The sequence below is a fragment of the Oryctolagus cuniculus genome, chromosome 3, assembly GCF_051225735.1.
Source record: "Oryctolagus cuniculus isolate XC-2025 breed Fujian yellow rabbit chromosome 3, ASM5122573v1, whole genome shotgun sequence".
NCBI lineage: Eukaryota > Metazoa > Chordata > Mammalia > Lagomorpha > Leporidae > Oryctolagus > Oryctolagus cuniculus.
Genome location: NC_142869.1, coordinates 166,996,016 through 167,010,103, shown reverse-complemented (window position 1 = coordinate 167,010,103; position 14,088 = coordinate 166,996,016). Strand labels below are relative to the sequence as shown.

Sequence of the window (14,088 nt, the reverse complement as noted above, 5' to 3'; positions counted from 1 at the left end):
CGAAAGCACAATAAGACTGGGTTGAATTATCTTTCAATCCAAGAATTTTTATTATGGAGAGAAAGCTTGGGTACCACTCCTTTTCTTTATCTCCATTCTTGCTAATATACAAGGTGCTGGATTTAGCTTCTTTCATTCTTATCACTTTACATCTTTTCTTCCTTTTAGAAAAAAACAATTAGATCTCAAAAGGCTACAGGGTAAGTGTTGGTGGTAAATTCCCCTGGGTAAAAAAATTGTAGTCCCTTGAGCCCAGACTGCCAACCTGGCGAACAACAGGCCACCTTCTGGCTGCTCTGACAAACCGTGCGCACCTAAACCAGAATCTAAAACATACCACCGTCCTCGTCAGCAGCTGTGTTATAAACAATCTGGATTTCACCATCCATCTCCCAAACACCGTAGGTGCATGCGCTGTACCACACCACCATTTCTTCTCCTTTGATACAATGTCTGATAGAGAGCAAGTTCACGTGAACGAATTCTGAACTTGGAGTCTCAGCCGAGTGTGAGTTTCTGGTCTCCAGGAGATGGGTCACAGTGTTCGGTGCCAGGGTAAGTGCACGGCTGCTAACACCGGACTGGGCAGGTGCCAGCCTGGTTTTCCACTTTCTACCTCTGGGACTCTACGCACGTTATCTAAATCTTTTATCTCAGTTTTGTTATCTGTAAAATGGCAACGGTATCGATAACTACTGTATGGAAGCGTTGTGGGGATTAAATTCCTAAAGGTATTTATGACAGAGCCACAGTTAACATAAACTCTCAGTAAAAGTTGACAATTATTATCAGCAGTTACAATGACCTTGAGGCTGTCGCTTAACCTCCAGGAGCTTCTGCTTCATCTTTGGATGAGAACAGATCACAATCTCCCATGGTCTTTAGGGAGCTGGGATAAGCTCAAATAACAACATATGCAGAAGCTATTTTTAAAGCCTAGTCGAGGATTAGACAACTCTTTCAACCAAGTAGAATTAGTTTCTTTCTGCTCTGTGTACCCACAATACTTAAAACGCGCACACACACATGCAGACACGTGCACCCACCTCTACGGCGCTTAGAACAGCGTAGCAACAAGATCTGCTTACCTGTCCATGTGCCCTTGACAGTGCATCTCCGAGTCACCTCTGTATCCTCAGCACATTGGACATACCTGGCACAGGACAGGCGCTCCGTAAATATTTGTTTAAATGAACATTATGCAAACAGTTGAGCAGGAATGCTCAGGCCCTGGCCAGGAAGCATGGATTATCCCTTTTTGCCAAGTGTCCTCAGTAAAGCACCCAGAAATGTGCTTGTTTTCCTTCAGGCGCAATCTACTGAGAGTCTGTCATTTCAGATGCGGGCAATCGCGTGGGGTTGCATTTGCTCATTCCTCTCACTTTGTAAATACTTACTGAGCACCCAGTGGGAGCCAGGTCCTAACCCGAGCTCCATCTTTTGTACCACAAGGGGCAAATGTCTAGACTGATTTACCCCTTGCAAACTAGGAGAAGGGATGTACTGGCCAAAGAATCGTCTACCCCTTGAGATAATAAACTCCTTGGTTTGATTGCTCCATTAGAGTGATAGACTCTCGGTGTGGAAAAGAGTCGCTTTCTAGAAATAAAGAATAATTACAGATTAACAATGACAGCCAGGGATCCAACTGCCTGCATTCAAATCCCAGCTCAGCCTTGCACCATGGTGTAAGACTTTGGATGGGTTACCTCTTCCTTCTAAGCCTCATCCCTCTCCTCTCTAAAGTGCAGCTATAGTTGGATGGATGTGAACATTAGAAATGCCAGTCATCTACTCCAGGGTTCTCCACACGGCAAGCACTCCATGTGTGCTTGCTGCTAGAATTCAGCCTACTCCCCTCACCCCCTCATCCCGGTGTGTGAACTTCTGTCACAGAGAGACTTAGCAAACCGGAGAACAGCCACAGCACCAGAACCAGCGAATCTGCTACCTCCAGTGGTTGTCCACTTGGTTGCTAGGCAAATCTAGCTGCTGATACATTCCAGTTGGCTCAGATACACACGCCTCCCCCTCTCCTCCCAGACCCCAGTCTGTCATTCAGGTCCCTCCTCTGTAGGATCGGCTCCTGAACCTCAAAAGGAAGCTACACACGCTGGTTCTCACTCTCCCCCTCACACACCCACACACAACCTTAGGTCCTTTTGTTGTCTCTGAATCACACAGTTTACCAGGTCCCTTATCATCCTTGTCACTCTTGTGTTTATCAGCGTCTCTGAAGGTCTGACTCCCAGAATTCCAGAGAACAAATGTGGCCTGACCACCAGCGAGAACTAGACAACCAGTCCCCTTCTAGAACGCGGTATTTCTATTAATACAACAAAAGACTGGGTTTTGTTTTTTTTTTTTTTTTTTTTTTGGAAGCTGCATCACACTGGGTTGACTCATCCTCTCCTTACAATCAACAGGAGACTCTAAATCTTCCTGACGCGCAGAGTTGTAAGCCATCCCGCCTCCGCCCTGTGCTTGTGTAATTGAATTTTGGGATCTCTGTGTACTTTATATGTGTACCCATTAAACTTTATATTGTTAGATGTGATTCATTACTGCATTTTGTCGAGGTTTTGGAGGAGGGAGTGCCAAGTGCGTCTTCCAACCTACTTGCAATCCTTGCCAGCTGTGTGTCCTCTGTAAATGTGTTCCGCGCGCCCACCAGTGTCAACATCTTAGCTGTCCACTGAAGTGCTGAGCAGGACAGGGCTCAAACCAGACTCCGCGCTGGATCCCCCGAGACCTGGTGGGCACCGGCCTCTGTGAAAAACAAACAGGGACAAGCTATTTGGCACAGAGGTTGGGCTGCTGCTCCGGTCACCCGCAACCTAGGTCACAGTGCCTGGTTCAAATCCTGACTCCTCTGCTTTCCATCCAGCGTCCCGCTAATGGGCATCCTTGGGAGAAAGCAGTGTTGGATCAAGTCTCTGGGTCCCTGCCACCCACACAGGAGAGACCTGGATGGAGTTCTGGGCTCTGGACACTGGCCTGGTCCAGCCCTGCCTGTGGAGGGCATTTGAGGGTACAAGATATTTCTCTCTGTCATTCTGCCTTTTTAAATAAAATCAAAAATAAATAAAGTTTTAAAATTTTAAAACAGCAGCTTTAAAAGACATCATTCTGAGGACTGGCACTGTGGCACAGTGGATAATGCTGTCGCCTGCATTGCCAGTGTCCCGTATCCGGGACAAGTTCAAGTCCCGGCTGCTCCGACACAGATCCAGCGTCCTGCTCATGGAACCTGGGGAAGCAGCAGAAGATGGCCCAAGTGCTTGGGCCCCTGCCACTCATGGCAGAGACCCGAATGGAGTTACAGGCTCCTGGCCTTGGCTTGGCTCAGCTCTGGCTGTTGGTCTTTCTCTCTCTCTCTCTCTCCCCTGCTACCTGTTATTCTGCCTTTTAAGTAAGTAAAAATAAATCTTAAAAAAATGCATTTGGAGAGGGTGCTGTGGCACAGCAGGCTGAGCTGCCACTTGTGTCGGCAGCCCATATAAGAGCTCCAGTTCCAGCGGATCTGCTCTGGTCCAGATTTCTGCTAATGGGCCTGGGAACAGGCAGATATGGCCCAAGGACTGCACTCCTGCCACCTGCACCGGACACTTCAGTCAAGTTCCTGGCTCCTGGCATTGGCTGGCCCATTCCTGGCTGTTGCAGCCATTTGAGGAATGAACCAACAGAAGAAAAATCTCTCTCTCCCCTACTCTGTCATTAAATAAATAAATAAAATAAAGACATCATTCAATCAAATTGTTTTAAAGATTTATTTATTTATTTGAAAGTCAGAGTTGGGGGGGCAGACACTGCGAGAGAGAAAAAGAGAAAGAGAGAGAGAGATCTTCCATCTGCTGGTTCACTCCCTAGATGACTGCAATGGCCAGGGCTGAGCCAGGCCGAAGCCAGGAGCCGTAAGTTTTTTTAGGTCTCCCACATGAGTGGCAGGGGCCCGCCCACCTGGGCCATCCTCTACTGCTTTTCTCAGGCCATTAGCAGGGAGCTGGATCGGAAGTGGAGAAGCAGGGGCCAGCACTGTATTGTAGCCAGTAAAAGCGACTGCTCTGAAATGCTGGCATCCCATATGGGCACTGGCTCATGTCCTGGCTGCTCCACTTCCCATCCAGCTCCCTGATAATGGCCTGAGAAAGCAGCGGAAGGTGGCGCAGGTGGGTGGGCCCCTGCCACTCATGTGGGAGACCTAAAGAAATCCTGACTCCTGGCTCTGGCCTGGTCCAGCTCCGACTGTTGCAGCCATGTGGGGGATTGAACCAGCAGATGGAAGATCTCTTTCTCTCTTCCTCTCTCTCTTTAACTCTGACTTTCAAATAAATAAATAAGTCTAAAAAAAAAGAAAGAAAGAAAGAAAGAAAGAGCCACCAGGACTCGAACTGGCGTCCATGTGGGATGTCGGAGTCATAGGAGGCAGGTTTTACCCACCACGCCAATATGCCAACCCCAATCACCAAATATTTATTGAGTGTCTTCCATGTACCAGTTACCGTTCCGTGTGCCAAGCATACAAGTACAGCGCCGACCAAAACGAGCACCCTGCCCTCAGGAAGCTTACAGTCTCCCAGAGGAATCAGACAATGAACACGGAGAAAGGGAGCAGATGACACTAAGTGTTACGAAAAGCAAAAGGTGAGAGACGAAGGAAGTGTGAGTGGGGGATGAACGCGAGGGCTGTGTGCCGGCCGCGGGGCTCAGGCAGGGCTGCGGGGAAGCCGGACTGCTCTGCTCACGTCCTGCAGTCTCCCTGTGCACCTGACCCGAAGAGGTGTACCCAAGAGGACAGCCAGTCTTCCTGCTTTCTCAGAGCCCCCCTTCTCTCTCTCTCTCTCTCTCTCTCTCTCTCTCTCTCTCTTTTTGACAGGCAGAGTGGACAGTGAGAGAGAGAGACAGAGAGAAAGGTCTTCCTTTGCCGTTGGTTCGCCCTCCAATGGCCGCCGCGGCCAGCGCGCTGCGGCCAGCGCACCGCGCTGATCCGATGGCAGGAGCCAGGTACTTCTCCTGGTCTCCTATGGGGTGCAGGGCCCAAGCACTTGGGCCATCCTCCACTGCACTCCCTGGCCACAGCAGAGAGCTGGCCTGGAAGAGGGGCAACCGGGACAGAATCCGGCGCCCCGACCGGGACTAGAACCCGGTGTGCCGGCGCCGCAAGGTGGAGGATTAGCCTAGTGAGCCGCGGCGCCGGCATAGAGCCCCCCTTTCTCTATGTGGGATCATACGAAAGAAAAAAAAAATCAGTAGAACAATAAGGAAGAATTTGATTAGTCATGAAGCAAAAAAGAAAACTCTGAAAGGCGTAAATCCTAAGGAGACTTTGTAATGTTTCTTTACGTGCATAAGATACTCACAGATTCTGATAACAACGAGTCGCACCCTAGTAACATCTTGCGACAAAGATCCCACAGAGGAAAATTTTAAGATGATTGCAGCATATGGCAACGAAATAATAGAGGAAAGAATTGAAAAGCTGGGCCTGGTGCAGTAGCACAGTGGGTTAAGGTGATGCCGCAATCCCATCATCCCACATGAGTGGCACTGAGTCCCAGCTGCTCCACTTCTGATCCAGCTCCCTACTAATGTGCCTGGGAAAGCAGCAGAAGATGGCCCAAGTATTTGGGTCCTTGCCACCTATGTTGAAGACCTGGATGGAGCTCTAGGCTCCTGGCTTCGGCCTGGCCTAGCTCCAGCCTTTACAGCCCCTTGGGCAATGAACCAGTAAATGGGAGATCTGATTCTCTCTCTCTCTCTCTCTCTCTCTCTCTCTCTCCCCCCCTCTCTCAGTCACTCTATCTTTCAAATAAATAAATCTTGAAAAGAAAAAAAAAAAAGGAATGAAAATCTAACATGTACCTAATTCCAATCCCCGTGTTGGCAAGCGTGGAGTAGGTTATGAGTCCAGAGGTTTACAGAGAAACAGGAGGAGGGAAGGCGTGGGTCACCCCAAAACCCGGCTCAGAAAGTCGGATACTGAACTCTGGAAAAGGAGCCCGAAGAGGAGAGAGTGGAAATCCACCTCTCTCCATCATCCTCTGCCCATGATTCTAAGTGTTGATAAATTCTTCTACATAATTTCCTCAAACCCCTCTGAAATTACAGGATTACAGGGTCCTGCCAAAGCTTTTCTCAGTAAAACACGAATCGCATCCTGTAATTAAAGATGCCCTTTATGTCCTCCCAATGATACTTCTGATGTTAACATCTGTTCATTCACTGAGCATCCATTGTGTACCCAATACTTGGTTGGTGACAGCAATGAAAGGTTAACATCATGCATATGGCCCCTGCTGACCAGGACCTCACAGCAGAGGGCTGTGAGAAATAGGAAAGCCAGCTCTGAGAAAGCAGTGTGTCACGGAGAGAAGAGTTCTGAGAAGTCAAAGAGGGAGACTTGGAAGTTAGTGGCTTCAGTGATGGGAGTCAAACAAGGAGTGGGTGGCTTTGGGTGCAGCAGTAAAGGTTAAGCGTCCACTTGGGACTCCCACAGCTCATACTGGCAGAGTCCTGCTCTCTTTCCAATCCCAGCTAATGCACACCCTGGGAGACAGCAGGTGGTGACTCAAGTTCTTGGTCCCTGCCACCCATGTGGGAGACCTGGGCTGAGTTCTGTACTCCCGGTTATGGCCTGGCCCAGCCCTGGCTATTGTGGGTATTGGGGAGTGAACCAGCAGATCAAAGATCTGTCCCTGTCTGTCTCTCTGACTCTTTCTCTGCCTTTCAAATAAAATGAAAATACATAACAAAAATAAGAGGAGGCACGGTTGTTTAGGGTGGAGGGCATAGCATCGCAGGTTTTGGAAGTATCAGGTTATTATGTCTGCTGAATATTTAAACACTGAAAGTAAAACTAAGGCAGAGGGTCCTAGCCAGGGTGGTCAGAGATGACCACTAGAAGTCTGCAAGACCAAATGATGCAGAAATCTATACTCCATGCTCCAGAGGAGACAGAAGCAATGGAAAATCGCAACTGATTAAATGCCGGAGGTTTGAAGAACAAGTCATGACTCAGGATCTGATAGACAGCTTGGAAGATCAGGTGGGCAGTGACGTCACTCACCAAGACAACACAAACATGAATACAACACTGAGGACAGTGCAGGCAGAAGGTGACGCGTTCAGCCTGGGACTGGTTTGTTTTGTGCGGCGGGGGAGCTCAGTGGAAGAGGGGGACACAGGTTTAGGAGTCACTGGTACATGCCAGGCAAGAACAGAAGTGACAGGGATGGATGGCACCCTGGGAGAGAGGGTCAGGAAGAGAAAAGGGGCTGGGGAGACAGAGGTAAACAACCAAGCTTCCCCCAGGACCCCTGACAGAGTGCGAAGGAGCAGCCAGGGAGCTGGGAGAGACAGACGCATGGCCGGGCAATGGAAAAGCACTTTCCCCTAGACGGTCTCAACAACATCAAGTGCTCTCAAGAGAACAGGCAGAAAAAAGGCCGAGAGGCACCCACAGGGTGAGCACCAAGGAGGTGCTGGGCCAGTCTGGCAAGGAGCAGGCTCTGTGGAGTCAGAAGGCAGCTCAGGGGCAGGCTGTGGTGCAACGGACTAAGTTGCCACACAGCATTCTGGTGTTGCATACCCAAGTGCTGGTTCGAGTCCCAGCTGCTCTGCTTCAGATCCAGCTCCCTGCTAGTGCGCTTAGGAAAACAGTGGAAGATGGCGCAAGTGCTTGGGCCCCTGCCCTCTACATGGGAGATTCAGATGGAGTTCCTGGCTCCTGGATTTGGCCTAATATAGCCTAGGCTATTGGGAGTGAACCAGTGGGTGGAAGACTTCTGTCTCTTTCACTCTCTCTCACCTCCCTTCAAATAATAAGTCAATCTTAAAAAAAAAAAAAAAAGTCAAATCACAGTGAAGTGAGGAGTAAGCAGAACCAGGGAATGTTGGATAGCTATTTAAAAAAGTTTGGAGGCCGGCGCTGTGGTGTAGTGGGTAAAGCCACTGCCTGCAGTGCTGGCATCCCATATGGGCACCGGTCACAGTCCCGGCTGCTCCTCTTCCAATCCAGATCTCGGCTATGGCCTGGGAACGCAGCAGAAGATGGCCCAAGTCCTTGGGCACCTGCACCCGCATGGGAGACCCAGAAGAAGCTCCTGGCTCCAGGCTGGCCCAGCCCCAGCCTTTGTTGCTATTTGGGGAGTGAACCAGTAGATGGAAGTCCTCTCTCTCTCTCTCCCTCTGTCTATAGCTCTGCCTTTCAAATAAATAAATAAATCTTAAAAATAAGAAAGTTTGCCCTAAAAATGGAAGACTGGGCATGTGGCTGGCACAGCAGTTAAGGTACTGCCTGAAGGCCAGTGCCGCGGCTCACTAGGCTAATCCTCCACCTAGCGGCGCCGGCACACCGGGTTCTAGTCCCGGTCGGGGCGCCGGATTCTGTCCCGGTTGCCCCTCTTCCAGGCCAGCCCTCTGCTGTGGCCAGGGAGTGCAGTGGAGGATGGCCCAGGTGCTTGGGCCCTGCACCCCATGGGAGACCAGGAAAAGCACCTGGCTCCTGGCTCCTGCCATCGGATCAGCGCGGTGCGCCGGCCGCAGCGCGCCGGCCGCGGCGGCCATTGGAGGGTGAACCAACGGCAAAAGGAAGACCTTTCTCTCTGTCTCTCTCTCTCTGTCCACTCTGCCTGTCAAAAAATAAAAAAATAAAAAAAAAGGCACTGCCTGAAATACACACATCCCATCCTGGAATGCCTGGGTCTGAGTCCTGGCTCAGCTCTCAGGTTCCGGCTAATGCACACCCTAGGAGATAGCAGTAGATGCTTCAAGTCCTTGTGCCCCTGCCACCCATGTGGGAGACCCAGATGGAGTTCTAGGCTCCTGACATTGGTCTGGTAGGCTATTGCAGGTATCTGGGGAGTCAACCAGTAGATGGACAATCTCTCGCTCTCAATCTCACTCTGCCTTTCAACCAAATAAATAGAAATGGACCTGAAAGACATAATCCCTAGTTTTCTTCCTGAGGGTAAGGAAGCAGCATCCCCCAAGCCCCACCACCATATTGCAGGATCTTCAGAACCACTTACCACCTCTCCATGAGCCCAGCTGCCTCCATGGCAACGCTCCTGCTAGTCATGGCCCATGTTCAGGACAGTGGCACAACAATTTGTGCTGCACTTGGCTAAAGCCATGGAGTAAGCCAGATACTCCCTTTTTATTCTCTGTGTAGGTCACTAAGGTCCACACAAGCTACGAGGACCAAGGCCCACTGTGATACAAGAATGTATATCTGGCTCTCTGAGCACCCCCCCCCCAACAAGCGACCTGCAGAGGGACAAACATGGTCAGACACAGTTATCACGCTGTCAGTATCACTCGTCTGTGGTCATGGCGCACGTACCGGGAGCCATCAGAGGGAGAGGAGAGGAATTTGTTCACCTTGGAGCCTGGAGCAGGCAGCTGGCCCCACAGCTGGCCAGGCAGCTATCCAAGCAGGGGGCCTCTGTGACAGCAAAATCCAGAAACCAAAATAAATGGGTCAGGTGGGAAACAGATGACCACCACCACAAGCAATGCCGAAGGTCGGTGCTAGGAAGTGAAGGAGCGCCAAGACATAATGGATGGGCACTGCGAGGGGTCTGGACAAGGTCTGGACACTGCTCCTGCAGTGCAAGAGGAGGGAGCAAAGCACCGCAAGTGGGCGGAGCTTACTGAGCACCCACAGGGGCCGGACACAATCATGCCACACAGATGGGAACCGCAGCAGCAGCCAGCTCTCTGTGACCCGCGGTCCTCAGGGCATCGTTCCAATTCTCAAGCCTTCATGATACGCAATGCAGTTTCCAACAACAATTTCCAAAACCTTATTTCCCCAGCTCCCCTCTCCTGCCAGCAGAATCCTGCATTCCAAGAAGCAGGAAAGCTCTGGAGCTGCTCATGGGTGCCATAGGCACAGGTGGGAATCAACCTGGACAGGTGACAGTAACAGCTATCCCCATGCTAGGAACCAGGAGCGCACAGAAAGAGTTGACGCCACCCAGCTCCGAATCAACAAGCAAACTGGCAGCATGGCTCAATAATGGAAGCGTCTTCCCTAAGTTGTATTCATCCCAGGTACCTGGGTTTCTGAAGGGCACACTAAGGTCTTCAGTGCTGCCAGTGTGTGACTGGGCACAGGGAGGCGATAAAGAACATAGTAAAGTTCAGGTAGAACTATACACGATATTTTTGCCTTATGCACAGACAGGCTAAGCTGTACACACTGAGTTTTCAGTTGAAGATTTTTTGGTTTTCATTTGACTCAAGTCAGTAATCATTTCCTTGCTAGATATTGCTCAAAGCAGAGTTCCCATTTAATTCTCATTTAACGGGGCTGCAAAGGAAAACTAAATAATAACACCTCATTTGTGTATCATGCTTGTCTATCAAACAAGACATCAGAACCCATTTAGACGATCTAATTTACAGTAGCAACACTTTTACAATGTAAATACTAGTAAGGGCTATTATCATTTTACAAAGTATGCATGAAAGGAACTGAGGGCTGTGGGAATGAAATGACTGGTTCAATGTAACTTCCATTCTACACGTGTCATAGCTGATTTATTTTACTTTTTTTTAAACAACGAAACCATGCTTTATATAAACATATTCACTATGAGGTGCTTTGCCCTTACCTTTTCAAATGAAAAATACCTTGCATAAAAGAAGTAGCAAAGACAAAAATGTTCATGTGTGCCACAGATCAACTCTGTCTCACAAATCTAGCTTGAAACCTATCCATTCCTGCTACGCAACTCTGCTTTTCATCTGCACAATTCTAATAACCTTGTGCCCCACACAGGAGCCAGTCACTGGGGTAGACCCCTCTTCTCTCTAGTTGCAATGACCTTGTCATCTCAGCTGGGTTTGGATCCGGTTTATATTTATATCCACAACTTTTGCATATACATATGGAAAGTCATTGATTCTCCTATTGGCTAAAACAGGGTGGATAGCATTCCTCTGATCTTTTTATGTATTCATTCATTCACAGTCAAGCCTTCATGCACCCGTTCAACAAACACTGAGTGTGTGCCCCAGGTGTACTAGCACTATGGACACAAATTGTTCTAAGACAAAATCTAAGACTTCAAGAAACTCGCAGCTCAAGGAGCGCAGCAGAGAGCAAACACTTGCCACTCATTCCGGCAAGTGTTGGTGGAGAACACCAAGACACAAAAACAGTTTGCAAAGCCCAGAGGTGGGATGTGGCTCCATCTGAGTGGAGGTGAAAAGCTTCCCAGAGCCGCTCACACCCGAAAGAGGAGGGCATGGTGACCCTCGCACGGGGCCAGCACTGGCAAAGGCACAAGCAAAGAAGAGTACTGCTGCATTTGGAATACTGCAGGAAACACAATGGGCTGGGAGGTTCTTCAGTTACTCCATGGTGGCTCCATTTCACAGCCCAGGCCCTGCGTATCCCCATAAATGACTCTATAAAGGGAAATGTACCACCCTCTGTCAGCAAAACACATTCTGTATGGGATCTGTACCGAAGTGCTCTCTGAAACGTGGCCTATCTGAGGACTATCACATAGGGAACGGCACAAAGTCAAGGTCTGGGACTGGGCATTTAGCCTAGAGGTTGAGACATACCTGCATCCCACACTGGGCAACCCGGGCTCCAACCTGGCTCCAGTTCCTGACTCCAGCTTCCTGCTAATGCAGTGACAGTGGTGATAACTCAAGTAATTGGGTCCCTCTTACCCATGTGGGAGACCTTGGCTGTGTTTCCAGATACTGGCTTCAGCCCCAGCCCCAGCCCCAGCCCCAGCTGCTGCAGGCATCTGGGGAGTAAACCAGCAGAATGGAACTCTCTCTCTCTCTCTCTCTCTCTCTCTCTCTGTGTGTGTCTGTCTGTCTCTCTGCTTCTCAAGTAAAAACTAAAACTTCTTTAATAATGAAGAAACTCAAATATTTTTTTATTTGAGAAGCAAAGGTCAACCCAAGGCCTGTATTCCATTGTTCCTTACTGTTGGACTCAGAGATAAGAGGAAAGAAAAACCTATGGAGCCATCAAATCCAGGGGCCCACTCAGCCCGTCTCCATCGTCATCTCAATCTAAAAAGTTTAATACAGAAATATTTCGAAATGCATAATTTCAGACATGCATGCAGGATGGACCAGATTTTTCCCATTTACCTCTTCCCAACTGTTCAGATTGGTGCCACTCAGCCCCCCCAAAAATGAGGGCCAGCCTCATGGGCTTCTCATCAGCAACCCCGCATACCATCAAGAGGTTTTTGGAGATAGTCTGGGACATTCTGCACCCAAGTCCCTGCAGGGTCAGCTCTTGGTCACGGCACTCTCTGATAAGTCCTAACTGAGCTGTGCATGGAAGTAATGAGACCCAAGGACAACAGGGCTTAGGCCAAGCCCCTCTCTGGACTAACCACACTGTTCATCCATCATGCCATGATTCCCTTGGCAATTTGTTTTAGACTTATTGTATTTGTTTGAAAGGCAGAATTACGCACACACACAGAGACACACACAGAATGAGAGAGAGAGAGAGAGAGAGAGAGATCTTCCATCCATTTGTTTCCCCAAATGGCCATATCGCTAGGGCTGTGCCAGGCATAAGCCAGGAGCCCAGAGCTTCTTCTAGGTCTCCCACTTGAGTACAGGGGCCCAAGCACTTGGGCCATCTTCCACTGCTTTCCCAGGCCATAAGCAGAGAGCTGGATCTGAACTGGAGCAGCCGGGACTCAAACGAGTGCAAATGCAGGATGCCGGCATTGCAGGTGGTAGCTTAACCCATTGTGCCACAATGCAATCCTCTCCCTTGGAACTTAACAAAAGCTTTGCACATTCTTGTTGCTTAGTTCCAGGAGCTCAACATCACTGTTTATCTATTTCGGTTCCAGAGCAATCAAGGAATCCTCTCTAAAACATCACTTCTTTATCCATCTTCACCCAGGCAATGTGCGTCTACTTCCTCATTCCCGTCCATCTCTTAGTGCCAATCCAATCAGCCTTTGTCCCCATCACACCACTGACAACCCTCCTGTGACCATCACTGACTCCTGTGATGCCACACGCAGAGGTCCGCACTCAGTCTGCATCTTGTCTTCCCGGCAGCCTCCTGGCACTGAGGACCACCAGTGCCTCTCCTGCGCTTGGCTTCCAGCACACCCCACTGGTTTTCCTCCCGCTCCATTGTCTGCTCCTTCTCAGTCTCTCTCAGTGGCTCCTTCCTGATCTCTGAATGTTGGAAGTTCCCTCTACAATCGCCCATTCAGTCCATTCCTGTAAATACCACTCCTCTGACACACTCCCTAAACTCCTGGCTTGGGTCTGATGTGGAAGAGGGATTCTTTTCCAAGAGGCGCTAAAATTTTAGTTGGGCACCAAGGAGGAGATGAGCTGGCCAAGAGGAGAAGAGTGCTTTTATTGTAAAGGGAATAGCATGAGAAAAGGCACAGAGGTGTGAAAAGAAGAACTGTGTTCAGAGAAAAATCTGGTTTGCCACTAGACATGACCAATGAGCACATTGTAGCTATATCATGAAGAACTGTGATTTATGGCTAAGGAGTTTGGGCTTTCTACTGGAGACAATAAACAATTATCAGGAGAGAAATGTGGTCATTCATATTTTAAAAATAAAAACTAGTGGCAGGATGAAGGCTGAGCTAAGGTAAGGGGCAACTGGAGCCAGGAAAGCCCATTAGAAGACTACTTAGTAGTCTCAAGAAGGCTTAAGGTCTGAATCACCATAGCAGCAGGGGATGCAAAGCAGTGACAAATCCAGGGGGAGATTTACCAGTAGCAATGAGGACACAGTTATTGATTAGGTAGAGGTTTGGGAGTAGGGGAGACTGGTCGAGGTTGAAGTGCAAGAATGTTACCTAGGCAAATGTGGCAGGGAGCGCAGGAATGGAGGGGCGATCAGCAGCCTACTCAGCTTGCAGTGACTGTGGGATATCCTAGCCAGGGAGCTGGCAGGGCAGCCAGTCAAAGGAGAGGTTGGGGGTTAAACGTAGAGGTTCTGATATCTCCGGTCAGTGGTAGCTGAGCCCTCACGATGGACAGGGTATCCTGGGGAGGGCACACAGTGAGAAGAGTGCCAGGCACACAGCCCTGCAGAATGCAGGCAGGCAGCTG

At 49.5% G+C, this 14,088-nt stretch overlaps 1 protein-coding gene across 20 annotated transcripts in view; it reads right to left on the bottom strand.

Moving 5' to 3' along the window:
* The window catches only part of LOC149127591 (uncharacterized), a 196,538-nt gene that overhangs the window by 161,567 nt on the left and 20,883 nt on the right, over positions 1-14,088 (bottom strand). For 10 of the 20 annotated variants that reach the window (XR_016231048.1, XR_016231051.1, XR_016231056.1 and 7 more), the window contains exons 2-3: positions 2,620-2,769; positions 1,089-1,153 (exon numbers count right to left, since the gene is read on the bottom strand). The exons of 3 other annotated variants lie outside the window; for them this stretch is intronic. Coding sequence is in view for 3 of the 17 variants with exons in the window: in XM_089328623.1 (XP_089184749.1) it covers positions 1,089-1,114 (26 nt within the window). In the remaining 14 variants the exon portion in view is untranslated. The remainder of the gene's footprint in view (positions 1-1,088; positions 1,154-2,619; positions 2,770-14,088) is intronic. 7 more of the 20 variants (XR_016231049.1, XR_016231059.1, XR_016231057.1 and 4 more) reach the window with 1 other exon arrangement.